The sequence below is a fragment of the Larus michahellis genome, chromosome 4, assembly GCF_964199755.1.
Source record: "Larus michahellis chromosome 4, bLarMic1.1, whole genome shotgun sequence".
NCBI lineage: Eukaryota > Metazoa > Chordata > Aves > Charadriiformes > Laridae > Larus > Larus michahellis.
The window spans coordinates 12,063,510-12,089,384 of NC_133899.1; the positions used below are offsets into that span (position 1 = coordinate 12,063,510).

Sequence of the window (25,875 nt, forward strand, 5' to 3'; positions counted from 1 at the left end):
TCTTTTTTGTAGCTAACTAGTCTTGCTTATTAAGGTCTGCCTTGGCCCTGATGTTCTGTGGATCTGTGTTGAGGTATCTCTGTTCCTGCAGCAGGCCTGCCGCTGAGCTGGCATGGCCTTTTCTCCTTCCGCACCACTGGCTGAGGAAGTCCACAGCTTGAAGGTGGGTTGCAGCTGCCTGCCAGGGAGTGTTTATAACCATCATCAGCTGTGGGACCGCTGGTGACCATCCTGTTTTCCAAGGCACTGTGGTAGGACAGAGCTTGTGTGAAGCTGTATTTCTAGGTTGGAAGTCCTGTAATTGCTGAACTTGGCTAGTCTTCTGAGGGTGTCAGTGAGCAAACATCTTCCCCTTTGTGTAAGCACACTTCAGGTCTGTGCTCCAAACAACAAGGTTTTGGGACTGATGAATTAGTATTCTTTTATAGAAGCTCTAAGTTCTATTGTATGTTTTGAAAGCAGAGGAATCATTTTACCTGGAACCTCACAGAAAGACTCTGCTCTTCGCTGCCAAACTTCAGTGGTTCTGGCTGAGGTTGTCCAAGCTGTAAGTAGCTGGTGATAAGTTTATAGTGGAAATGGCTTGCAGCTTTAGCCCATCATGTTTGTGTTTAGCTCTGTGGGGGAGATCTCCTTGTGCTGAATTATGAGGAGGGACGAGACTGTAGATCAGCTAACAGACTATAGGTCAGTTATGAGCATAGCTGAAAATGAAAGGCTATCTAAAAATCTGTGTGAGTTGGGTGTATGTTTTTCCACTCTATTAAACTGCCATATGATGGTTTCATGTCTTTTCCATGACCTACAGAGAAGGTCATTTTTAGTACCAGTAGAGCGTTAGATAGTAAGATATTACAGGTACTACAGAAAAAGCATAGGAAGCTCACATGGAGCAAATAATGTGTTAGATGTAATTCTACATTTAAGAAAACAGGGGAATACTGATAGTGTAAGGGTGGCTTGCACAAATTAATGTTCTGCTCTTCTCACCCTTTCCTAAGACACGTAGCTGAAATTGCACGAGGAAATCATGCAGCTTCTGTTGATTCCTAAGGGAAGCTGGATGAGGGGAAGAGACTTAGAACAGACTGGTTAATTAAGCACTTGTAAACCTGTAATCTCAATTCCTCTGAGTAAAATAATTCTGAAGTTAGTCCAGATGGGACCGATTACAGTTTTTCCTGCCCTTGTGCCTAGGATGTGTCACAGTGTTTTGGTTTTTTTTTTATTGAGAATTAGAATTGAGGAAGCAAGCAGTTGAGGGTGTAGTGTCTCTAGAGATCATCCTTTCCCTGCGACACACCTAGCGATAGCTTTTCCGAAGCCAACAAGTTGGGTTTTTAGTCTCCAGTCACTTTTTTGCTCACTGTTTCACCAAATGCCATGTATCGGCTTGACCTCAGATCATCGAGACTTTTCCACAGGAGTAGAAATTACTACAAATGATGCATTTCACAGTGACTCTTTAATGATGGCATGGATATTCATATCTCCTTGGTGTACCTCTTTCCTGTACCTTTCCCTGGAAAGTTGAGGATTGCCTTACACACGGGTTCCTGTTACTCTCTGGGTGTCTCATTGATGTGTGTCAGTCAGTAACGCTTGTGCAGGTGAGTCTTAAGGCTCATGTGAGCATCCTGCAAAAGCATTAATGTCCTGTGGTGCAGTAGAACCTGCTGTAAACAAGCTGTTCATTTCTGTCTCTTGGCTTGTTTTAGGCCCTGGCAGTGCCAGTTAGCTTGTGAATCAAAGTGGTAATAATATAGATCTTAATGTCTGTCCTCCTCTAAGTTTTGTCCAAACATATCATGTGTTGTTAGACTCCAACACCTGGAAGGCCTAAGGAGACATTATGAGGATAACTGTGTAAATGGAAATTTATATTAGTAGGAAATAACCTTGAATAACTTCTGGGTAGCTGTAGTTACCTTCTTACTAGTTAAGCATGCGTTGGCTGCTTATATCAAGACCTGAAACTGCTTTTTTCCTTTTAGACAAGAGAAATCAAACTGCCCCCTAGGTATTCCCAAATACTATGCTTTAACAGGTATCATGTATGTATAATGCATTAACCATTTTCCATACATATTTTAGAAAATCTCCTTGGAATATCTGAAGTCCATATGGCTATGTATGATGAAGATATCTTGAAAAATCCCTTTTATTTGGCCATTCAGAAGCGACGTCCTGATCTATGCAGCAAAGTCGCAGAACTCCATGGTATTGTAAGTATAAAGGAGTACTTTTTAAAAGCTGCTTATTAAATAGTAGCTATAAGTATTTAAATCATACGCCTGCTATGACACATGTAAAGATGAGTGCAAGCCTACAAAACTTGGAAGTGAACCAGAGCAACTTTTAGTTTAAGTCGCTTGTTATTTATTAATATGGACCTCTTGATATATTGTATGGTAGTAAAAAGTCAAAGTTGGTATTCTTTCTAAACTTTACAGGAAGCTGGTTTTCTTTGCTATGAACTAAAGTTATGTATTCTCTCACTTGTAACCTAAAATGGGATTGACCTTTTGGAATTCCTAGCGGATGGACAATCACTCATTTCTGACAGTGTTCTACATAGCAAAATAAAGCCATTAGCCTGAGCTGGAATAAAAACTCCGGTCCTTAAGATTTCTAGTCTGGGTATACTGCAATTAGTCTTTGTCCAAAACTAAGTGTGTGGAGACTCCCTTAAACTCAGGGTTTATTGTTACCTGATTATAAAACTAACCCTTAAATGGACAAGGTTCTTTCAATTCTGTGTTACTTAAGATGGTGTGTGATCAGTTGAAATGCTAAAATCTGTTCATTAGTTCTGTCTGTATTCTAACACCATTTCTGAAAGCTGAGTACTGAAAGAACCACTTGCTTCATGATTTCTCTTCCTTGACAACGAGATGCATTTCTTTTCGGCATGTTTACAGTGTTCGTAGTATTCATAATGTGTTGCTTTCTAATAAAGAATGTGTCTCAAACTGCCTATCTGTTGGTTTGCAGTAAACCCAGAATGTTTCTTATCTTGGATTTTTTTCCCCTCTTTCTGGTGGATTTTAATTTTAGTTTGAAAATATACTTCACTTCTCTAGCTGCCTAATTTTAAGTTATTCAGGTGACTGATGCCAAGTAACTTAAATAAGATTTAATCTCTCTTTCTTAGTATTGCTTGCTTCAGCTGCATCTGTCACCCTTGTTCAGATAAGTCACTAAATGAAACTTCTAGGTTAATCACCAGTCTGTGTGTCTATCAATGGCCTTTCCTTTTTATTTATTTAAACAAAAGCAGCTGTAGTTGCTGTACATTTGCTAGTAAATGTTTATAAGCCAGATTCAATTGCCTGCCTCTAAAGGGCAGAAGCTATTGGTGTTTAGCTGGTGATACGTGGCATTTTTCTCTAAAGCATGATCTAATTTTCCTAGGTGTTAGTTCCATGCAAGGGAAGCCTTTCAAGCAACAGTCTTTCTACCTGTCAGTTTGAATCTTATGTTCTGAAGCCACTTGAAGGAAACTTTCAGACCTTAAATGGAAAGGTATTTCTGTTTTCATATCTGAATGTAGCTTGGGAACGCTCCAGTAAATGAACTACTGCAGTTAAGGACTGATAGTGTGAACTAACAGTTGCAGGAGAGGTAGCTAGGAGTTGGAGCTAAGTGCCAACAGTAGTATGTTGCCCATCGAAGCCAAAGTTCCCAGGGATATGCTGCTGCCTATCAGAAGCTGTATTTTGGCATGTACATAGGAATAGTTGTCCTGTTCAGATGGTAACATTGCCCCTGATTTCAGCTTACTACTTCATTGAAGCAACTTTGTAAATTCATCTGGGTTTTGCAGCTGTCAGGAATTTCATTGCGTGGCAGAGGGGCCTTTATCACTTGGTTAAGAACTGTCTCTCTAGCTTTCAAGCAAATAGTAGCCTGCCTATATTGTATGCAGGTGCAAGTTCACCAAGGCATAAGACAAAATTACGATCATATTGAGTTGTATCTGAGACCTGGTATATTAATTAAGTAGACTAGAAGATGCCTAATGTAGCAGGGAGTCATGATGACTAGTACTAACACTGCATAGGGTCACACTTTTTCACGTGTAATTTTGCAGAACAGTCTGAGATCTTGCACCTGTCTGCAGGCTTTCATCTAGATAGATCATCTAGACCTGCTGCAGATATTCTTGTGGAGTTGCTTGAGAAGATGAAGCTGAATGTGAGAAATGTAGATGAGATGTGTGGAGACTTTTCTGAAGCTGGACTTAGGCTCCAATTCTGAGTTGTTTTTCAATTGCCCTTCTAAAAGTGCTCTAAAATCTGCAAATATTCTCTTAGACCTTGGAGATTGTCTGAAACCTCCTCTAATAGTAGACTTGTAAAGAAAGTAGGTATAAGCAAGGTTTAGCTAGCCATTGTAGACCGAAGGAGTCTTTGTTTCAGTGCATACAGAGCACGAGAATATGAAATCTCTTGAATCTGGGGCTTTCTTGTCTTGCAAGATGCTCTTTCCTTGGAAATGTAACTATGTAATGCAGAATCTAGAGTAACTCTCTTCTGGTGGAGTTTCACACTTGATCTGGTTTTCGTTTTGTTTCAGGAGATCTTCATACAAGGAAACCATATCACTTTAGGAACTGGTTTTAATTATCGTCTCTCAGTACCTGTTCTTTTTGAGGAAACATTTTACAATGAAAAAGAAGAAAGCTTTAGTATATTGTGCATAGCTCATCCGTTGGAAAAAACAGAAAGCTCAAGTATGTATTGAAGTGTTAACTTGATGGTCTTGTTTGCATGGTGAGCAAGTTAGTACGTTTGATATGCTTAATACATTTCCTTTGTTCTGAAAAGCGTTGGCTTCGTTGAAAGCTCTTGTCACTTATTAGCCTGCTGTGGCAGATCTTGGTATGCTGCTGTAGAAAAATATTAAGATACTGCTAGGCAAACTTAATTCTGTAGGGTCTGTGCCCCAGTCTCAGCACTAAAAATCATCTCTGGAATACTTGATCTAGCATTATTTTTTTAGCAATGCTCAGTTTAGTGATAACTGCTTAAAAAGGGATTTAGCTTTAAATGTGATGTGTGTCTTGAGATGCAATGTGGATGCCAAAAAAACTGGAGAGTTAAATTCTTTCATGATCACTTCATCAGTGGTTAGAGGTTGTATAGCATTGTTGTGTAGCAGCTCTTCTGGTGGTGGTCTCATTAAGTTGAATGTGTTAATTTTTGCCCTAGTACTGAAAGTGCTCTTGATAAGGCTGGAACACTATTTCCAAGGCTACCATTAAAGCTGTGAATGTAACAGGAATCCTTGTGAATTTGTGTAACAATCTGTGTTTACTAGGTAAAGGAAACAGAAGCTTCTTAAAACATATGGTTTTTTTCTGAAATAAAACCATGTAGTCTTCCTAAATACTTAAAGAATATCTATTTGAAACAAATGATGACAAAGTGAAATAATAGTAGGGTAGCGTGAAAATAGTACTGAGGGAAGTATGGAAGTTGTTCTGAAAAAAAAATATATCTGGCATACGTAGAGGCTTGAATTCTAGAAGTATTAAACTAAATCTAAAAAATTAGTCTTGTAATATTCCTTTTTTGGCCATTACTTAATGTAGTTGTATAGCAGTCTTTCAGAGGTGAGGTAACTTGTAATTTCAAAAGTAATTTGAAATGAATGAGATCTAAGCCTGTTATTAGTTGTCTGCCTTTGATTGCAAATTAAAGACTTGCCTATTTTTTGAAATTTTTGGAAAAGCATATGAATTTTAAGTGAGGGATCAGATTGTCTTATTCAGAAGGAAAGCAGATTTTGTTTAATGCTTGCTTCAAGCAACTTTGCTCTCCCATTCAGAGCAAGTGTGCCTAAATAAAGAATACGTTATGTAAAAATCCAAGATGGGATTTTTACAGCTCACTTAGAGCGCACTGACTTCCTGCATGGGGATTCAGTCAATACTGTATAATGCTTTTCTTTTACTTTCAAGCTTGACTTGCACTCATAATTTGAGTGTATTGAGTCATAATTTGTGTATGTGGCAATAAATTACCCAAGGGTAAAAAAGCGTGTGAAATCAGTTTTAGCTATTCTAAATAAATACTTGACATAAAGTGCAGGAGAGCCTACTCTAAATGAGATGCACTAAATTATTTTAACTAAAAGCAATGCCTTCAGTTAAAGGTATAGCAAGCTTGAATTGGTGTTATGTTGCACCCAAGTTGGCTGTATACGGAGGGACAGAAAGTGCTTTACCATGCATACATATTGAACTGCGTGTTAATTCTTGTCTTTCATTTTAGGTGAATCTGCAGCTTCATCAAACTCCTATTCTCTTAAAAATATTGAAGATGTTAGAGAATTCTTGGGAAGGCACTGTGAGAGATTTGATAAATACATAGGATCTTTCTATAGAACATTTAAAGAACACGAAAGGAAAAGCCTCCGCCACTACATAGTCAGTATCTTGCTTCTTGATTTTTAACTTACTAACTATAGTTCACTTCACTGCTTTGGATATCTTTATCTTATTGAGCTTTTCTGTGTCAGTGGTCTAGAGATGAGGAGAGTGAGAAGGGAGAAAGTAGAATTCTTAATTGTGAATTAGCACATCTTAACTATTAGGTAAAGGCAATTTTTCTGGCTAAAAATTTTACCATAGTGCATGCTTGTAAGGCAGGGAAGACTTCTTTTCTTTGCTTGCTTATGCTTTGTTACTTCCAAGTCAGGTTAATCTGAATACTTTTTTCCTTTTCTTCTCCCCACTCAGGATTCTGTCAATGGACTTTATACCAAATGTCTCCAGCATCTTTTGAGAGATTCGCACTTGGTAAACACTCCACTATATATGTAGTACATAGATAATTTATTACTTAATAACACTAACTTTCTCTTGCTGTTTGTGTGGCTTTCTTTTTCTAGAAGATGCTTGCAAAGCAAGAAGAACAGATGAATCTGATTAAACAAGCGGTTGAAGTAAGCATCTGAAATGAAGGAAATTAATAAGCAAGCTATTTTTAACTCACTTTCATGCCTAAAGTACTGTTTTGTTTTTTTTTCTACAGATGTATATCCACCATGCTATTTACGATCTAGTCTTTAAGTATGTGGGGACTATTGAGGCAAGTGAGGTGAGTTTGTTTGATTGCTAAAGATTAGTTACATTAATTTAATGTATTTTTAAAAACTGTTGCCTTTCTATTGATTAGGATGCTGCCTTTAACAAAATCACGAGGAGCCTTCAAGATCTGCAGCAAAAAGACATTGGAGTGAAGCCTGAGTTCAGGTGAGAGGTGATTGTGTGGACTCTGAGGAGTCACTGAGATCCTGTCTTAAACAGGCCTCAAGCCAGCCAAAAGTGTCATCCTTCAGACTGTAGCAAGTTTTTCTTATACTTCATTCCTTTGAGATGGAAAAATAAAGTTTTGCAGGTTGTCTCCTTTGCTTTTATATTCTTACACTTCCATCTACAGGGTACAGAAATGCAAGTGTGCCTGGAGTAGACATGGAAATAGTTTATTGCCATTCTTCATTTCAGCTCTGAATATGTGAAAGCTTGCGGTTTGGATGTCCTGCATGGGAATTCTGTATGCTAACCGTTTCTTTCGAATTATTTTGTAGTTTTAATATACCACGTGCAAAGCGAGAACTGGGTCAGTTGAACAAATGTACTTCCCCTCAACAGAAGCTACTTTGTCTACGGAAAGTGGTACAAATTATTATGCAATCTCCTAGCCAAAGAGGTCAGTAATTAGTGAATTAATAACTTAATTTTAAAGTTTTTTCTTAACCAGTACACACAAAGCACTTTGGTATATGAACAGCTGTTTGAATAGCACTTGTGGATTAAACACAATTAGACTGGGGTCTGCCTTGCAGGTCTCTAAATAGAGCAAAATGGAGGCAAGATAGACACTTCGGCATTGTTTCTCACAGGGTGAGGTGGGGTACTTGGTTAGCTTTTATATGTTTTAGCTGGAACATGTGAAGGGCTTGCATGTGCTAGGACATTTTTTCATGCAGAATCATTGAGGGTGATCCATTTTAAACACTGAGGATTGCTTCTAGACCATTCTTATGTATTTGTCCATGCTCCTTAAAATTGGTACTCTTGAGATGCCTCTCTTGCGAAGTGCAGTGTTGGGGGAAAAACAAACCTTCTGTATGCTGCATTTGAAGTGCTACCATGGATTACAGAAATGATTCTGTGATAGGAAAGCATGGACCTCTTAATCTGGTGTTTATTTTATCTAGCCTGAAGAGGGAAGATACTTCCACTAAGCGAATGGAGTAGTACAGTGAATTTATGCTTTCCCTACTCCTCTCTCTCTTCAGGAAGACTCCTGGGTTATGGAGAAGTGTCAATTTAGAGGGGTAGTTTTTGCCCTCAGGAATTTCAGAAATCTTGAGCTAGTGCTCTGGCGTGCTCTGTATAGGAAGGAGGGGATGCTAGTCAAATATTGCAGTTTGTACTGTACAAACTATACTTGTGTTTTGGCTCCTGACAGCCTATTTTAGAGGGAGACTGAGAACATTTGAAGGGCTGCCTTGGCTACTCAGTGCATTCTCTACTAGTAGACCTGGGCCTTAGTCTTAGGCAGAACTCCATTTATAGGTATTGCTCTTGATTTTAACCATGACATGACTAACATCAGATGTAATTTTTTTTTTTTTTTAGTTAACATGGAAACCATGTGTGCAGATGATCTTCTCTCTGTCTTGCTGTATTTACTTGTAAAAACAGAAATCCCAAACTGGTACGTAACTATATTTTGGCTATACAGAGCTCCATCATAATATCTTTCATGTAATGCCACTGTAGGGGCAAATGTTTCTGAACAAGTAGTAAAACTTACTGAAAGTGTAAGAGGGGCTAATTGTAATGCAGAAAACTATTTTTAATAGGACAAACAACAAAGATGTATTACAGGTGCGACTGAATTAAGGACCTATCAGGAATGCAAGTGCTGTGTCTTTGCTGTTTTGGTTCCCAGCTTAGAAAAAAGTTGTGATGAGAGGCCATCTCTATATCAAAACTGCATGTCAATAAGTCTTCCTCGCCTGTGTTTGGAGCTGTGAAACCTTTATGCAGCTTCTAGATGTTTGCTATGTTTCATATAGAGAAACTAGATTTGAATGCTTAATTGCTTGCTGCTAGCCTATGCCATTGTGTTTATCTCTCCTCCTACTTATCTTTACTTTCATTTACCAGTAAAAGTGTATCTAAAACTTCCACCTGTACCTGAACTGAATTTTAGTGTTGGTGGATCCTGTATCTGAGAGATTACCTTTTTTCCTTTAATTTGTAGCTATCACTTTACAGTGGTGCTTATGGTGTTTGAAACATTAATATGTTTGAAATGTGTGAAACAATATCCCACTGCTGTCCTTATCTTGTTCTTCATATTCCTTATATCCAATTAATAACTTTCCATGGAGCAGTTAAGAGATAAGAGTTCTGATATATCTACAAAGCTCAGAACAGCCATGGTATTGGTAGCAGCCCTAGTATTGCTAGCCTAACAAGCTTTCTAGAAGCTTCTTCATAACCCATACCTATTGTTTGCCTGGATTGCCTAAGATGAGTTGCAGTAGTAAGATATGTCATGCTAGTGTTGTCTTATTTCTAATGGTTCATGGCTTTAACTCTTTATTTCAGGATGGCCAACTTGAGTTACATAAAGAACTTCAGGCTTTGCAGTTCAGTGAAGGATGAATTGGGATACTGTCTAACATCAATTGAGGCTGCAATAGAATATATACGACAAGGCAACCTCTCTGACAGATCAACAGTAAGCTACTTTTAAAGTCTGTCAAATGTGTATTTGATAAGCTTGTCGTACTGTGTACCCCTGTGGGAGTAAATTCAGTCAGAGAATACAAACACTGAACACAAGAGTTCCTTTTTTGCACTTACAGTTACTTCAACTCATTTCTTTATCTGAAGCAGATGCTAAAATGATCTAAATGATTACAATGAACTCCTAATCCTTTAGCAATACTTGTTCATTGTATACTCCTTGAGGAAGTAGTTAAATGTCAAGTCTGCCTCTTTGTATGATTAGAGGAAAAATGACAGCACTATTTCCAACAGCTGAGTCTTCAGTAAGTTTAATGTCTTTTGTTTGTACCCTTTCTGTCATGGTTGTGAAAGCAATGCAGTACTTGAGTAGGTTTAAGCGGATTTCTCTTTAATAACTTTAAAAAGCATAGCTATGCTAGCAGAGTGGAGATTGCAGTCTAATGTAATTCAGTAAAATTTCATGCATTTAAAATTCAGTGTATTTGCAGCGTAGATCACTATGTTGCCCCAAACTCTGATAGGTAATGAGAGTGCAGGACTATGATAAGGTGGTGTTTGAAGGTCAAATTTGGTTCTCAGGATCTCTAACCTAGCAGGGGCAGGGAGTTTGTGGATGCATGAGTTACTTCCTACGGGGCAACTAGACCTTCTGTCAATCAGATCAAATCCCTGCAGGACAATCAAGGATGATATTGATGTGACTTTAGAAACTGCTATTATTTAAGAACTTTGTAGCTTATTTAGTAAAGGAATCCAGTCTTACTGCTGTTGTAAAACTTTCTACTGTTACAAAATTAGGTTTTCCTGGTCTAATGTGGGAATCAAAAGGAGTGAACTTGGAACCAGAGTGAAGTCAACGTGTCTCAGTCTGCCCAACTGCAAAGCACTGGAATCTAGTTGCAGGGGCCAGAATAATGGCTCAGTGTGCAGAGCTTGGGATGGGACAATCTGGGGCACAGTCTTAAAAAAGAAGCACTTAAAGTAACATTTTTAGCCTTTTATTTTTGGTTTTGTTCTTTTCTGGGATCTTTCCATGAACCTGTCATGCATAGGTTTGTTTTGTACACTCCAAAAAAAAGAAGCACTCATTTTGTGTAAAGAGGCTGTGGTCTTTCTTGTCTCTAATGCTGTATTGAATTGTGTTTAAAAAAATAAAAATAAAAATGTTAGTTTGAAAGGAAGACAACCTGCCAAACAACTTTGCTTCCTGCAGTCACTTGGCTATTACTGCTATTTGTCTACTGCTGGTTAATGCTGGTGGTCTGGATGGACAACTGAAACCAAAGTAGAATTGTCTTCCACAGCAATGCCAGCAAGCTGAAAAAAAAAAAAAGAACATACTGCTCTTAAATTTCTAGAATAAAAACTGTTTCCTATTAAATGCCTCGTCCTATTCCTCCTTATATGGCTAAGGATAGCAGTTTTTTCCCTCAAGTGATTATAACTTAAGTGCCACTGGCATTAAGATACTATATTTATTTCTTTGGGAGTCATCTGTCCTGAAAGATGAACTGGAAGCAGTCTCATACTGCTTACTTTGGTGTAAGAGCAAGCAGTAAGTGTTTCTGTCCGTACCTCAGCTGGGTCAGCTCCAGACCTTCACTGTGTGCGTGCTGGGCAAGCACCAGCAGCTCCTTTCTTCTGCACTGCCTTTCAAAGGAGTCAGCATGGGTTGAAGGCAGCACCCTGAGACCCTTAAAGACAAGGAAGGGGGTGACCCCCTGCCCTCCAGCACAGCTATGGAAGGGAAGAGTGAGACCAGCCTTTTCTGTTGCGTAGGGTAAGGGAGAAGGAAGTGGTACAGAATGAAGAAAGAGAAACTTAGGTAGCAACTAGTCCCTTGACAGGAATTGAAAAAAGGTAGTGAGGAGGTGGAGGAACATGGCAGGAACTTCTGGCAGCATTCTCCCTGCAGGAATTTTCAGTTGAGCTGTTTCCTTGGTTCTCTGGTAAAGGAGATCGACTTTCTGTGGAAAGCAGCAGCAGCAGCTGTTGTGTTGATGCCCCATGGTGTCCATTTCCAGATTGTGCTGGAACTGGCTGTGGGATTTAAGTGAGCAGGAACATGACCGTGCCCTAGGGCTTCGTTATAAGCACCTCGTGTGGCTACACTTAATTTCATAGCTGGCTTCAGATAGAGCTTCTGGCAGCTGAGTAATGCTGTTGTCCAATCCCTATGGAAGCTAACTTCATAAAGAAAACTCAGCAGGGAACTAATGTACCCTGTGGGATAATAGGCGTGTTCTCACCCTCATGTTGGTAAGAAAATTGCACTTAGGAGACACCTGCCATATCCCTTCACCCAAGGTCATGCAAGTCTTGGAGAGACACTTTGGTTGTGGGGAGAAGGAGGGTGTAACTGATAAAATGGAATCTTTTGTGCTGTTTCCTGGGAGTTGTCAATCTTAATTAGAAGTGTTGGACCTTAGTTGTGTTCCTATGCACAGCTACTACAGTAGGTAGGACCCTCGCATCCGGAGGGCTGCCATAAGGTGCGCAGCAGGGAGCCAGATGCCGGGGAAGGGGCAGTGTTTTTGTTCCTGTGTGGCAGGAGCTGTAGCTGGAAATGGAGCTGGTGTGGAGGAAGCGCTGGTGGGAGAAGCCAGGAAAAGGAAGACTTGGACACAAACTGAGGCTAATAAAGTGTTTGGGGAGAGGGGGATTGGAGAGAGTTTCCTGAAGTCATCAGTTGTAATCTGTGAAAGTCACCTGGATAGGTCGTTACACAGGTACACCCTCATGGGTACAAATACTTAATTTCTCGAGTATAGGGAGTAGCATTAGATAAGAAGATTATTAATGTTTGGATACGTGTTTTCTAGACAATATAGATTTGAAATACCTGAGAATCCCACTTAAAGCAATCTTTGTGTTTTTTTTTAAATTCCCGGAGTGCAAGTAAAGCTGGTACAAGCGAGTTTTGTCTTTGAAGGCCCAAACTTGCTTAATACTTCAACCAAAACCTGAGTCTTCTGCCGTTCTGTATTTCACTTTTGAAGATATGTAACTTTACCTAGGATGGAGTCTTTTTTCCTGATTTATATAATAAATAGGGTAATACATTGACATAAGGATTTCTGTCTCAAATGACTCTTTGAAATAATTCTTACACTTGGGTAACACTTCTCTTGTAAAATACACTGTGGAAGTGACAGTACTAAAACTACTGCAGCAGTAGTCTTAGTAGCTAGTGGTTACTTACATTCTCCATAGTGAAAGTATAAAGCTCTCTTTAAGCATTCACATTAGAAATTCTGATTAGGCTTCAGAAACTTGTATCAGCAGTAAGGTTTTAATTTTTTTTTCTAGTTAATAAAATTTTTGATTAAATATTTCTTAGGGAAGTTATTCCTGGTCACACTGAAGAATCTACCCAAGGAGACTAGTGTTATGTGCCTTGTAAATCTCAAAAGCTATGCTTGGGTATCTTTAACTAAAATACTCAGCTTTGAAAAGACTGTGAGTATTTGTCATCTTCACATATCTAAATACATACAGCTTACTGTGAAGTACAGATCCGAACTTCTATCTCTAGACAAACACGTTTTTAACTACATTATTTGCTATGCAGGGGAGGTTTTTTTAAGCAGCTTTGAGAGAGGCATCTGTGTTGATTTTGAAACTTCAGTGATTGCATTTCTAGAAAATCTGAACTCTCTATTTTTGGTGTTCAGGTGATCTTGTTTATTTGCAAACTACTCACTAGTTTCTTAAACTTTGCGCTGATTTACTAATGTTAAGAGCAGAGTCAGGTATTTTTATTCATTTATACCTGGTCTTTATAGACTTAATTGCAAAAGCTATAGCCTGGATCCTAAATCATTGTCTGATACATGGGTGTCTATCTGAAAGGCAGTGGTCTTCAGTTAGATGGATGCTGGGAGTCTCTCCATTTCTAGGGAGATAGTCGTTATCCAAAAATAATATCCAAAGATATTCACTGGCGACCATAGCAGTGGTTGATCAGAATTAGCTATGTGCAAGTGTTTCCATCTACTTTCTTAGAAAGTGTTTTCTTTAGATTGTTGTTATATTTCACATGAGGTTCAATGTTGCCATTTCAAAATCTGACTCTACTTAAGAATTTTCACCTGGTTTTGGAAGCATGTATATTCTTCAGTGCATCCTGAAGGGTATCTTCAGATTTCTCAGAAAATGGGAAGTGCCGATGTGAGTTGCACTACATGTCTGCTTGGCTCAATCTCCGATTTTCAAGAAATGAGGAGTAGGAAACGCGATATGAATGAGTCTGCTTTACCTGGTTCATCCCTGAGTAGTGCTTCACCTGGTACAGTCTTTTCCAGCAAGAAGCAGAGAGCTCAGCAAAGTCTTTGAGTCAGAATTGTATCTGGGTCATCTTTGTTAACGGCCGCCAGTAGACGTGTCCTGCATGAGTTTGTCTAACGCTTTTCTGAGTCCATTTATACTTCGATTTTTGCAACATCCTATGGCAATGAGTTCTACAATAAGAGAACATTTTTTCTTTTCTCTCTTCACCCCACTCCCTTTCTACACCTAATGAGCAATGATTTGATTGGGCATCCCAGTTCTTATATTTTGAGGAATAGGGGATGTTCATTCTTTGCATATTTTCTTTGGACTTTTTGTGATTTTTATAGGCCACTGTAATGCAGTCAAATCTTTTCCAGAGTGAAGAATCCTAATTTTTCCTCACAAGAAAGCTGTATTGCACCTCTTGTAGTTCTGGTCTTTTTTATGTCTTTTCTAGTTTTGCTGTGTTCTTTATTAGATGGTACAACCATAATTTCATTAATGCTCAGTTAGTTCATAGAGAATTACAGTAAATGAATATTCTGGTGAACATCTACTTATTATTTCTTTGAACAGCAGGTGTGTGATCTTTTAAGTCTCAGAGTCCTAAATGTGAAGCCGATTCAGGTTTTACGTGCATCTGATAATTCATAAGTGGTAAATACAGCGTTTAATATTTTTAAAAGTTAATTCTGCTGTTAAGGTACTTTACTTTTGCCTGTAAATGAATGTATAGATAATAGATCTATATATTTTATTTTCAGGAGTCTGAGAGACTGTGTGACAAGCTGCTTTTAAGACAAAAGATGAACTTGTTGTCCCAGATGTCTGCTACTCCAATAGACTGCTTATTTAAGGTTAATAACTTTTATGGCAGAATATGTATCTACTTAGGTATTGCACATTTATATCCCTTCCTTTCTGCGATTTTCTGAAATGTGATGTGATGTTAATTACATTAGTACCGTGAAATGTGTTCTAGTAGGTGTTGAAAGTGTGTTTTGAATCTAGTGCATTTCTGTGCCAAACGTTACCAAGTTAATATAATCTTATGGATTTCAGCACGTTATAAGAAACATGGAAGTGAATGAGGATGAAATGCTATTACTCTTGGTATTGATTGGCCCATTTAGTGCAGAGATGTGATGTTACTACCTGGTTGTCTCTCACAGCTTTTAGTGCTTGAAATTGAGAGAGTTTTCTGAAATAATTTAAATGTGGTCACCTGACAGCTACTTCATATTATATGTTAATCTCATATTGTCATTCTAAAAGAATTTTGCCTATACAAGGACAAAGCAGAGCTTCTAATTATATGTGTTCACAGCTTATGGCTAGAGACTTAGTAATTTTATAGAAATGTTTTTTGCACAGAGGGAGCTCAATTTTGTGACTGAGTCTAAAGAGAACAATAGGAATTGTTCTAATTTTTTATAAAAAATGAAGTAAGCCAAGAACAGATTCTTCTTCATACTGATTGCCCATTAGGGGGGTTTGTGCTGTGACATTGTTCATTTCTGCTTTCTAGTGCTTGAGTACGTCTTTTATAATCGCTTCCTTTCATTTGTGCTTCAGTAAATTACTCCCATTTTTTTGTGTGTTGTTTTTTTTTATTTCTTGACAGGAGGCTTTTTGTATTGGTTCCTCATTCTCTGTCTTCTCTTGGCTTTTTGCAGCATATTGCTTCAGGTAATCAGGAGGAAGTGGAGCGATTACTAAGTCAAGGTGACAGCGATAAGGACACTGTGCAGAAAATGTGTCATCCGCTTTGTTACTGTGACAAATGTGAGAAGTTGGTTTCTGGGTAAGCACTTTTCATCTCCACAAATACACAAAAAGCTATTGTACAAGTCTTCGTCCAAGATTTACTTTAGAAAGTATGTTGCTTTAAGTTATAGAGGAAGTTGTTAGCACTTTGGGATGTGGTAGAGCGCATACGTTCCTGTGGTTTGAAAGAGCGAAGAAAGATGAGGGGAGTACTGAATGCCTTGGAGGCAGCCAGTTTAGTGATGGAGGCTGTATGTGCTTTGGTAAACATGGTGTGAAATGTTTCTTCTCTTGAACCTAGCTTACACATCTTGGACAAAACCACATCCCTTCATAAAATGTAAAACTCTGTATAATTTATCAATGTGAAAGGATAAAGGATAAAAACTTCCATAATAAGTTTTTTTGTTGGCCTTGGCAATTTTTCTCTTTCTCTCCTCCTTACCACTGCTGCATAGGTAACTGAGCGGCTTTTAAACCATTGTGTTTTAAAGGAAACTGAATGATCCTTCCATTATCACTCCATTTTCCCGAGATGACCGGGGATATACACCACTTCATATAGCTGCTATTTGTGGTGAGTATTGTTGGTTTTCTTCACTAGTGTTTTCTATTCCTTATCTTCCTTATCTTTATGTTGGCATGTTTTCCAACTTTGCATTAAAGAGTGAATTTTGCATTAAATTGTTTTCTGCTTATTTGCTATGGAAACTGGTATTTTAGCACAGACTGAAGTTAATGTATATTCTTTTAAGCTCAGTTTCTTATGGCTAAGTTATTGTTTGTTTGTTTTTTTGCTGGTGGTTTACTTTTGCCTTAGTGTTTGCCACAGTGGTTCTTTCTTCAGATGTGAAAAAAGTAAAAAATGTGTCATCAGAAACCAGTCTTGTTTTAAAGAACTGGCAGATTGAGAACTTAATCTTTTCTCTCTCATGCAGATGGCTGTGCATGGTAGGTCTGTACCGTCTCCTATCTTGTAATGTTGATTATGCCTTTGATCTTACCTTTATTAGAAGATGTGTTAATTTTCTTAGTGAGTTGGGTTTTTTTATAAATAATTTTATTTTTTTATTGTTATCTTGAATCCCAGTAAGAGAGTGCTTTCTGTGACATGGCTTTATTTCCTATTCTTTTCTTACTCATGAGATACAAGCATGGCTTGCTTTTAGCTGGAGGTTCTTTTACAGAAGCGTAACGTGCACCAAAAAAAGCAAATACCAAGGAAGTGAATATACAGTATATGGAAACATACTATGCAGAAATCCAGGGTATTTTGGTTTATAGTTCATGTTTGGATTTGAAAAGTAGCAATGTTCTTGTGCAAAGTTTGCGTCTTTCTTTTAAAGTCTGCATATTTTTCAAGGGCAAACATCACTAGTGGATTTACTAGTAGCCAAAGGGGCCATTGTCAACGCTACAGATTACCATGGTTCAGCTCCGCTTCACCTTGCCTGTCAGAAGGGATATCAAAATGTTACAGTAAGCACCAAAAGGCTTAATTAGAAATAAATAATAAAAAAAATAACCTAAATAATAAATACATGACTCTTACTAACCTGTTCTACTGTTACTGTCGTTTTGGTCTTCGAAGAAGCTTTTATCGGAACTGTGTATGCTGTCAGAATTGAGGATCTTTTATCATAGTTTGCATGATATTTTATTTTTTCCTGTACTGCAAGGTTTTCCACAATTTGTAATAACCAAGCAATTGACAGCTATTCATCCATTTTTTAAATACAAATCTCTAATACATAGTACAAATGGAGAGGCTGTTAACATCTCTGCTCTTGATTAAGACAGAAGAACCATTGCAGTCGTTGGAATGAATTAAATGACTTCACATTGTGTTTAGGATAGACTGTGTAACTACATTAATTATTGTGTACTTGAATTTTATGTATGTGAGATTCTTCACTTAGCATTGTTGAAGTTAAGCTGTGTCTTCACTTTCAGAGGTTCTTAAAATATAGGGTCAGTTATCCTGTAGTATACGTATTGCAGTGTTTTATGCAGTGGATGATTCATTTTTTCAGTGACAACTCTGAACATGTAGAAGTAGCTTTTATTTGGTTCTCAGAGCAGGGCAAAAACAGTACCGTAATGCCGAGAGGGTCGTGCCTGAAACAGGAGAGACAGAGAGCACTTTTCATTAAGTGCTTCATCATGCTAGAAACTTAAAGGAATCTACAGAGTAACAATTGTTTGTCCATTAATTTTTTAGTTGCTTGAATGTCTACTTTTATTTTTCTTTTAAGCTTCTCTTATTGCACTATAAGGCAAGTACTGATATTCAGGACAATAATGGAAATACTCCACTTCATTTAGCCTGCACTTATGGTCATGAGGATGTAAGTAATTGTTTTGTAACAACCTAAATGTATATTCTGATGGAATGGAATTAAACTGTGATGTGAATTTGCACTAACTTTGCGTATTTTAAAAAGTAAATTAAAAAAATTTGAAGGCTAACTATTTAACGCTGTAAATTAGGACTTTATTCAGTAGCTCATAGCAGTTTTTATTATGCATTCACATTGAAGATAGTATTATTGTGCGAACTTATTTGAGTTATTTAACTTTATTTTTGATGATGCTGAACTGTAAAAGCCCTGCCCTTTAGGCAGTGGATTATATTAGCAGCAATGAAAAAAACCTTTTTAGAATTGCATGTGTTATATGAATTGAGAGACAATTTATTGATAGCTTTCCTTTTCTTTCCAGTGCGTCAAAGCTTTAGTCTACTACGATGTGCATTCCTGTAGACTAGATATTGGTAATGAAAAGGGAGATACTCCTCTCCATATAGCTGCTCGTTGGGGCTATCAAGGGATCATAGAAGTGCTTTTGCAAAATGGGGCAAATCCAGAAATTCAAAACCGGATGAAGGAGACTTCCCTACAGTGTGCATTAAATTCCAAGGTATTCCTTGTTATCGTCTAGTCTGATTTCTTTCTGATGCGATTCCATGGAGGTGTAGATGCTTATCTGCTAATAGGATTTTGTGGTCTGGTACAGTTACAGTGAAAATGTATGTTGGCCTTTAAGGAAGAAGGGTCACATTTTAAATCTATTAGCATGGATGCACTCTGTGGTATAGAACATAAACTTGTAAGTGGGTACTTTTAATCTGCTCTGTCATAATCTGTTACTAATATTAGGTTGTCAGCTAATTTGTGTTTCAGTCAGTAGATTCCTCTTTAAGTGAAGTTACATTGATTCTCTTTATTAATATGTTTATGCAGATTTTGTCATTGATGGAATTAAACTATCTAACGTTTGAAAGAGGACAGAGTGCTTCTGAGGTAACAACCAATGCAAGTTGCTAAACTTTTTTTTTGGCCTATGTTTAACCTGCTTAATCTAATATGTGACTTTTTCTGTTCTGTTTTGGGTTTTTTTTGCCAACTTTAAGTCACCGCTTAGGTCTCCTCAGCGCTCAACAGAAACTTTCAGCAGAGGATCATCTGTCTCAAGTCTGTCATCAGCATCAACTGATGCAAGGCAAGAAGAAGTAAAAAATAGTTATAAAGAGGTAAGACTGAGGTATAAGTTTTGACAATAAGGGAAGTGAAGGAAGTTCAGAGAGTGATATTTTGCAACACTGTGTTTTAAACTGCTTCTTCAGGAATAACCTTCTGTACGGTTTGGAAAATGAAATGCTGCTGTCCTCAGGTGCTTGTCATCTCAGCATCTAAACACTTGTTTTTGTGTGGTACCAGCTGCTCTGCTGTGTATTTCTGGGGAAAAATTGAAAGCATATTTGGAGTAGTTGTTCAGATTTACTGCGGTTAACTGCATAATTTGAGAATTTGTTGAGTTTTACAAAATTATAATGGCAGTCAGTGCCCCAGGGACCTTGCTGTCCTGTGCAGGAATTAAATGTCATTGTTAGCTTACAGAATCTGTCAGGGAAAAGAGACAACTACAGGCATGCTGGCAAACAACTTGACAAACTAGAATGTTAAGCTTTCAAAATAGGCATAGGAAATAAATTTTGTAACATGTGAAGAAGTACAGATTAAATATCTCGCACATATGTGTTTGCTGATTTTGCTCTGTCCACACCAACCAAGATGCTCTCCTCTAAATTTTTCATGTGGGGCCTCAGATCCATGCTTTCCATTTCTTCACTTCCAAGACTGTCATATCACCACTCCTTCTGATGCTTCTGTCTTTATTTTTTTCCCCAGTCGTCCTGTTCCATTTTTTACCAAATTGACCACCTTAGTATTTTTGTTTCTCTCCGTATCACCTCTACATTAAAGTTCTTCCTTTTCCTGCTATTAAAAGGTTCTTCTCTTGCCAAAAGTTTCTGTATTCTAAAAATGTTCAACAAACTCAAAGATTTAAAGTTTGACTGGACAATATTACTTCACACTTTGTTATCAGTTACTCTATGAAAGCCTCAATGTAGGAGCGTACCTCCCTGCGTCTGCAGAGTCAAGCACTCTAAATAAGGTCTAATGTACATAAAAGTTCACCTCATAGATTGAGGATTTATTTTTCCTTAAAGGAACAAATTTATCACACCCAGGAGCTAAGACTGTAGTTCAAACCAGGGAAGAAGATTGCAAGCAGCTTACACCGTAGATTCTTGGGGTTAATGACCTTCCCCTGTAATCCAGCTTTAGTCTGTTTCTGTTTGCCAAATTTCACGTGGGCTCACTGCTCTTACTCTTACCAAGCAAAGAGACAAGGGCCTAATCCTGAGAGCGCCATGAGGGGATTGCCACTGGGAGTAACGGGAATCTGATAAGGTCAGTTTTACAGGCTGGATTAAGGGGATGCAGTTAGCTCTTTATTAATCAATACTGCTGGTGAATTAAAGTATTCGCTTAAATGAGCCAGTCATGGGGTATGTCTTACATGTGGCTTGTTTACAACTGAGAAAAGAGCGGGTAAAAGAGCCAGGCATGTACATTTGGAACCTCCTCTGTTGGAACTAAAAACTCCTTGCACAATTTCTGTTCAGCAACAGAAAGACTGAGCGTGCGAGTGAATTGCAGTAGCTTTGTTTCATCTATTTTTATATTTAAAGGAAGGTACTTCTGTTCCATGGAGGAGTGAGAAAGCAAACTGGAAAGATGGAGGAATGCATGTAGCAGACGTTTTGCTCTAAGTACTTTTAATAAATTATCTACAAGCTGCATAGCAGATGTTGTATGCATCTCCACCGCTAGGGCCTGAGGCACTTTTTTAGAACAGTAAGGAAGTTATTTTTGGAAAGAAATTATCAGAGCTTGTGGGTCACTTGCTGTTAGGCATCTTGTATGTGATAAGTCTGGCTCCTGAAAATCATCAAGACCTTTATGTTCTCCAGTGACATTGTCCTATACGATTAGGGGAAATTAATTTATGGGAGGCACAGATCTCCTTGGTATATATAGTTCATTTTAGATGTATATGTGTGGAGACTGGGATTCGGCTCACCTAACTTCAGATGTCTGAAAGACAATTGTCTTAACTTCAGATGTTTATTTTTTCTCCTTAGTCAGTGGAGAGAAACTGGTGCCTCAAGAGAGGAGTTAATCTCAGACATACTTAGTTTGACCTGAGTTGCACTCGAGTGTCATGCATTGACTCTCCTCTTCTGTAGTTACCATGAGGGAGTTTAAATGACTGGCTTAGATTTAGACAGCTAACTTTTCGACATTCAAAGTTAGGAAAGAGGAATCTTGCCTTGAGTGCCTCGTGCATCACTTCAAGGAGCTTCACCTTGTATTAGAAAGGTAGTAATAAAATAAAACTTAGCAGCTTTCCTAAAAAGAGGTAAAAATGAATGGAGGGGTTTAAACTAGGCTCTCATCTTTCAGCTGTAGTTGTGCTCTGTTCTTCTGCTAAAACCTTGAAGAAAGAAATCAGACCAGTAAAACACAACTTCCTTTTAGTCTCATTCTTCCTCATGCGCTTCACCAAGCACTGCTGTCGCCGCTAGCGAGACAGTCGTTTCTAGATAAAGAGTGAAATGTGACTGTAGCTGTTACTCTATGGCATCTTCCACTTGGAAGATGTTGCTTAATACTGAAACAACTTTGTTTACGCAGCATCTTTGGTGATTCTAGCTAGAGTAATTTGCTATAATGCTGAAACAGACGTTCACAAAGCTTATTAAATGATTCTTCAACAATCTGCAGAGGCCGGACAAGTTGCCTGTTGATAGTACTAATGGGCTCTGCCTACCCTTTTACTGGCACTAGCCCCTTTCTGTCAGGTCAGATCTCAACTCCTTTGTGTTGGTGAGGATGAGGGGGAAGCGGGGAGCAAGCGCGTCTCATTCTCAGTCGGAGGGACCAGGGAATGGTGTCAGGGCGCTGCGGAGCATCCTTCGTCTCCTTCCCCCGTTGCAGAGCTCAGGCGCAGGAGGACACTACAGCTGGTGTTCGTGCTCGGGCATTGGCTGCCCTGAGCATACACATACTTAATTGGTCTAACGATGGTCCCCTGGAATAACTCTCTGAGTTGAAGAGACTGGGCTTTTGCTAATGCATACGCTTTGATATTTATATCTTTTCACGTTTTAAGTAAGTAAACAAATTTCATACTTACAGTCAAGTTAGATCATTTTTTAACATGGGAATAAACTAGTAATCTGCAGATGCGAAATGAACAATTGAAAAGTATCTCTCTCATCTTAAACCCTTGTTTCTCAAATAGCAAAATAAAACCTGATGTCTTTTGTGCTTCTGGTAGCATGTAGTAGCTCAGCAAGAGTCCAAACAGTACTAGAGTTTGTCAGGGTAGAAATTTGTCTTGAACAGGGATTTTTAATGTTAGGTTCACAACTGGAATGCATGGTCATCTGCTGCTGAAGCGGCATAATAATGTGCCTCAGCTTACATGGCTTTGTTTATGTGTGGACTGCATGTCCTATGTTTAGGTAAGTACTGTTTAACTAAGCAAGTCAGAGATCATCAAATGGCTACAGGCCTTGCACAGCTTTTGTGTTTCATAGAGAAAGAAGGTTTTTCCTTTAAAACTTTACTAACAAATATGAAATGGGCCAGCAGTAATCCTACCACGTGGGCTTAAGAGGTTAGTAAAGGACACAGGTTTTTCTGTATACAGCTTAATACCAATACTAACAAAGCCTATAAATTGTTTTCTTCATACACAGGTGGAAAAACTCCTAAGAGCGGTTGCTGATGGAGATCTGGAAATGGTGAGTCTTAGCATGGCTGTTGAGTATTATCAAATTCCAATTTACCTCATTCAAATTGAGGAAGTTATTTGTAAACAATATTAAGTGAAGAATGCTTTGGGTAATACCTTCCTTCAGCAACAATTAATCAAATTCAGCTCATATTCTGCAAGGAATATTCACTCCCTGTCCCCAAATTATTTTACCTACAGTGCCTTAAGCCCCATTTTGACATTTCCATGACCTCTTACACTAAAGAAATTACTTTAATAATACCTTTGCGAAGGCCTGTAATTTAAAAATGTGTGTATAGTCACCTCTAGGAGATGCAAAGAACTTGAGAACAACAACATTTGGGGCAGGAATGTTGACAAGAAATACTGTGGGAAAGAGCAATTTATTTGTTTGCAGGTGCTCAAGCCGCACTAGTCAAATGCCGTTGTCATATGGGGAGTATGGTGTGTTGCAGAACTGTAAAAAGATATGTGTACTGAGGTCACAATATTGGGATGGATATGCAGTCAGCACAAAACAAAACAAGAAGGCAAAATAGACAAGTTTTCAGGTAAACCTGATTTTTGACAGCAAATCCAATAGAAAGTGCCATTATTCCCAGTTGGTTGTTCCTGGGTCACAGGAGCACATCCTGTCTTCCGTACGTGAATGGATGCGTGTGCCTGAGTGGCAGGGCTGCGCACCAGTTCTGGAAACTGAATGGTGGGATTTACAGTTTGCAGTTTTTTGTCTTAGGAAGCATTCCAGTAACACAGTGTTTTTCAATCCACAAATGCTTTTTGATTCCTAAATCGCCAGGTTCTCTAACGCTTTGAATATGTCTACTCTTCATAGTGTGTTTACTGCATGCAACAGTGGTGCATAGGTACTATAAATGAAAAATGAGCTCTTATTTTGTTTGTTGTGATACCTTTTTATTACTATTTCATACAGAGAGGAAATTTAGGTGACATCAGTCAGCACAGAGAAATTATTTCAGGGGGATACAACTTTCCTGTAGTTCAGATTTCACTTCAAGTAGTTATCTGATGGCTATAATAATCCAGTTTCAGAGTTGATATTCTGTAATTTTTGAGATTTACCACCTGTCTTGGCATATTTTTTAGTTACTGTTGCCCTTTATTCGTGAAAATTTGAACAATATGGTGTGTCATTTTACTGAAAAATTGAAGATGACACAGAAGTCTTTAGTTTTTTCTTTGGAAAGATGTATAAGGCTGTACATTTCTTAATTGTTTTGTAGTTCACAGAACTAAGTCATGAACTCATGTGAGAATGCAGGCTTTCTCTGCTGGATGTATGTTCTGAGAAATTTGTTTAGGTGATATGTATCAAGAATTACAAATGTTAATGAAGCACTCAGTCATAATAAAATAGATAATCTGTGTCACAAAATACATACCACGTCAATATTGATTCTCTCATGTTTTATTCCAGTTAGGTGGTAGAAGCAAATTAATTTATGAACTGATAGAGGAAAGCACTGTTCAGTTGTTAAGCAAATATCATTATCCTAGTTTACAACATAACTTAATCTTCATAATTATTTCCCGGTCAACCCTTAAGTCATTACAAGAAGCAGCAATACATGAAATGGTGATATTTACCATTTTCCTGGCAAGTAGTAAACATAAATGTATTACAATTAACTTTTCACAGACTTTGTGAAAATCTAAGCCACATCATGAAAATATTTAAAGAAAATTAAATATAGTGCTATAGTCTGATGGAAAATTAGTATCTAGGCTTGCTCAATAGATATCAACAATGAAAAGCATAAAGAAATCTAATCTGACAGAATCACCTTATTTTTTGTGGCTTTACTTCCCACATTACCCAAGTTCATGTAAAACTGTTCATTATAAAAAGAATTGTCCAACTGAAGGGGATGGCAAAAGTGACAGCTCGCATATCTATTACAAAAACACGGCAATTTAAAAACTCTAATCTTGTTCCGGCAGCCCGAGGTCTGTCTCCGTAGGAACAGAAGCAGCAGTAGGGTCAGTGGTGCTGCTGTAGATTTCCGCTGTGACAGCCAACTGAGCTTGGCAAGAGGAGGCGTTGAGAAAAAGTGCTATGAAACTGGAAGATTAAAAAAAAATAGCATGCTGTGATTGTTCAGGAAGCCAGAGAACAATCTTTGTCATCATCGTAGCATCTGCAAACTTCAGAAGCAAGTATGCTTTAGATTGGAGATAGTGATGTTAATCAATGACAGTTATTTTAGTTAGCTGACTCAATGGCAACTAATTCTACATTTTGAAAATAAAATTTTGCCCACTTAAGTAAATTTCCTGTGTCTGTAGCAAGAAAGAAGTATTTTGAGACAGTATGGAGGGACTATGTGTATAGAAAGGATTAAACTTTATTCTCACAATATGCAGTTTTGCAGCAGCTTTTTTGAGAGAGGTTCTCAAACTGTACTTTTGATGTATTTAGTGCTGAATGGGTAGAAAATTATTGTAGCTCCGTTATTGGTGGAGACTGTTAAGAGTTGCTTTAGCCCTGTGTATATTGCTTTGAACAAAGCCTTTATATGGTTGTAAGTCAGTAAAGTATAGTGTAGAAGTAGTCGATACTGCTTAACGTCAATTTTCGATCTTTCATTCTTAGTGATTAGATTAGTAGTGCGGTGTACGCCATGGCTCCTTAGTGATGGATGAACCATTCAGATTTCAACAAAGATACTTAGATTTAAAAAACAAGCAAATAAAAACCCCCACCCTTTTATTATTAGAGTGGGATAACACTAGAACAGAGCTGGGAGGTTACAGAACCTCTTCTGTTAAAAGTATTTGAGAAGAGATTGGTCAAACTTCCATCAATGGTGTTAAGGAAGAACTGACTTTGTCTCAGTGTAGAATACTGGATTAGGCACTCTTCTCAAATTCCTTCCACCCAGATA

At 38.0% G+C, this 25,875-nt stretch overlaps 1 protein-coding gene across 5 annotated transcripts in view; it reads left to right on the plus strand.

Annotated features, from left to right (window-relative positions):
- ANKRD27 (ankyrin repeat domain 27) overlaps positions 1–25,875 on the plus strand; it is a 46,392-nt gene that overhangs the window by 7,281 nt on the left and 13,236 nt on the right. For all 5 annotated transcript variants that reach the window (XM_074582985.1, XM_074582983.1, XM_074582987.1 and 2 more), the window contains exons 2-21: positions 2,095–2,225; positions 3,415–3,525; positions 4,579–4,735; positions 6,279–6,433; positions 6,746–6,805; positions 6,898–6,951; positions 7,041–7,106; positions 7,185–7,261; positions 7,597–7,718; positions 8,654–8,732; positions 9,635–9,767; positions 14,815–14,907; positions 15,727–15,854; positions 16,312–16,394; positions 17,181–17,296; positions 18,073–18,165; positions 18,539–18,736; positions 19,060–19,119; positions 19,230–19,349; positions 22,932–22,976. In XM_074582985.1, the coding sequence (XP_074439086.1) occupies positions 2,124–2,225; positions 3,415–3,525; positions 4,579–4,735; positions 6,279–6,433; positions 6,746–6,805; positions 6,898–6,951; positions 7,041–7,106; positions 7,185–7,261; positions 7,597–7,718; positions 8,654–8,732; positions 9,635–9,767; positions 14,815–14,907; positions 15,727–15,854; positions 16,312–16,394; positions 17,181–17,296; positions 18,073–18,165; positions 18,539–18,736; positions 19,060–19,119; positions 19,230–19,349; positions 22,932–22,976 (2,052 nt within the window). In that variant the 5' untranslated portion in view covers positions 2,095–2,123. The remainder of the gene's footprint in view (positions 1–2,094; positions 2,226–3,414; positions 3,526–4,578; positions 4,736–6,278; positions 6,434–6,745; positions 6,806–6,897; positions 6,952–7,040; positions 7,107–7,184; positions 7,262–7,596; positions 7,719–8,653; positions 8,733–9,634; positions 9,768–14,814; positions 14,908–15,726; positions 15,855–16,311; positions 16,395–17,180; positions 17,297–18,072; positions 18,166–18,538; positions 18,737–19,059; positions 19,120–19,229; positions 19,350–22,931; positions 22,977–25,875) is intronic.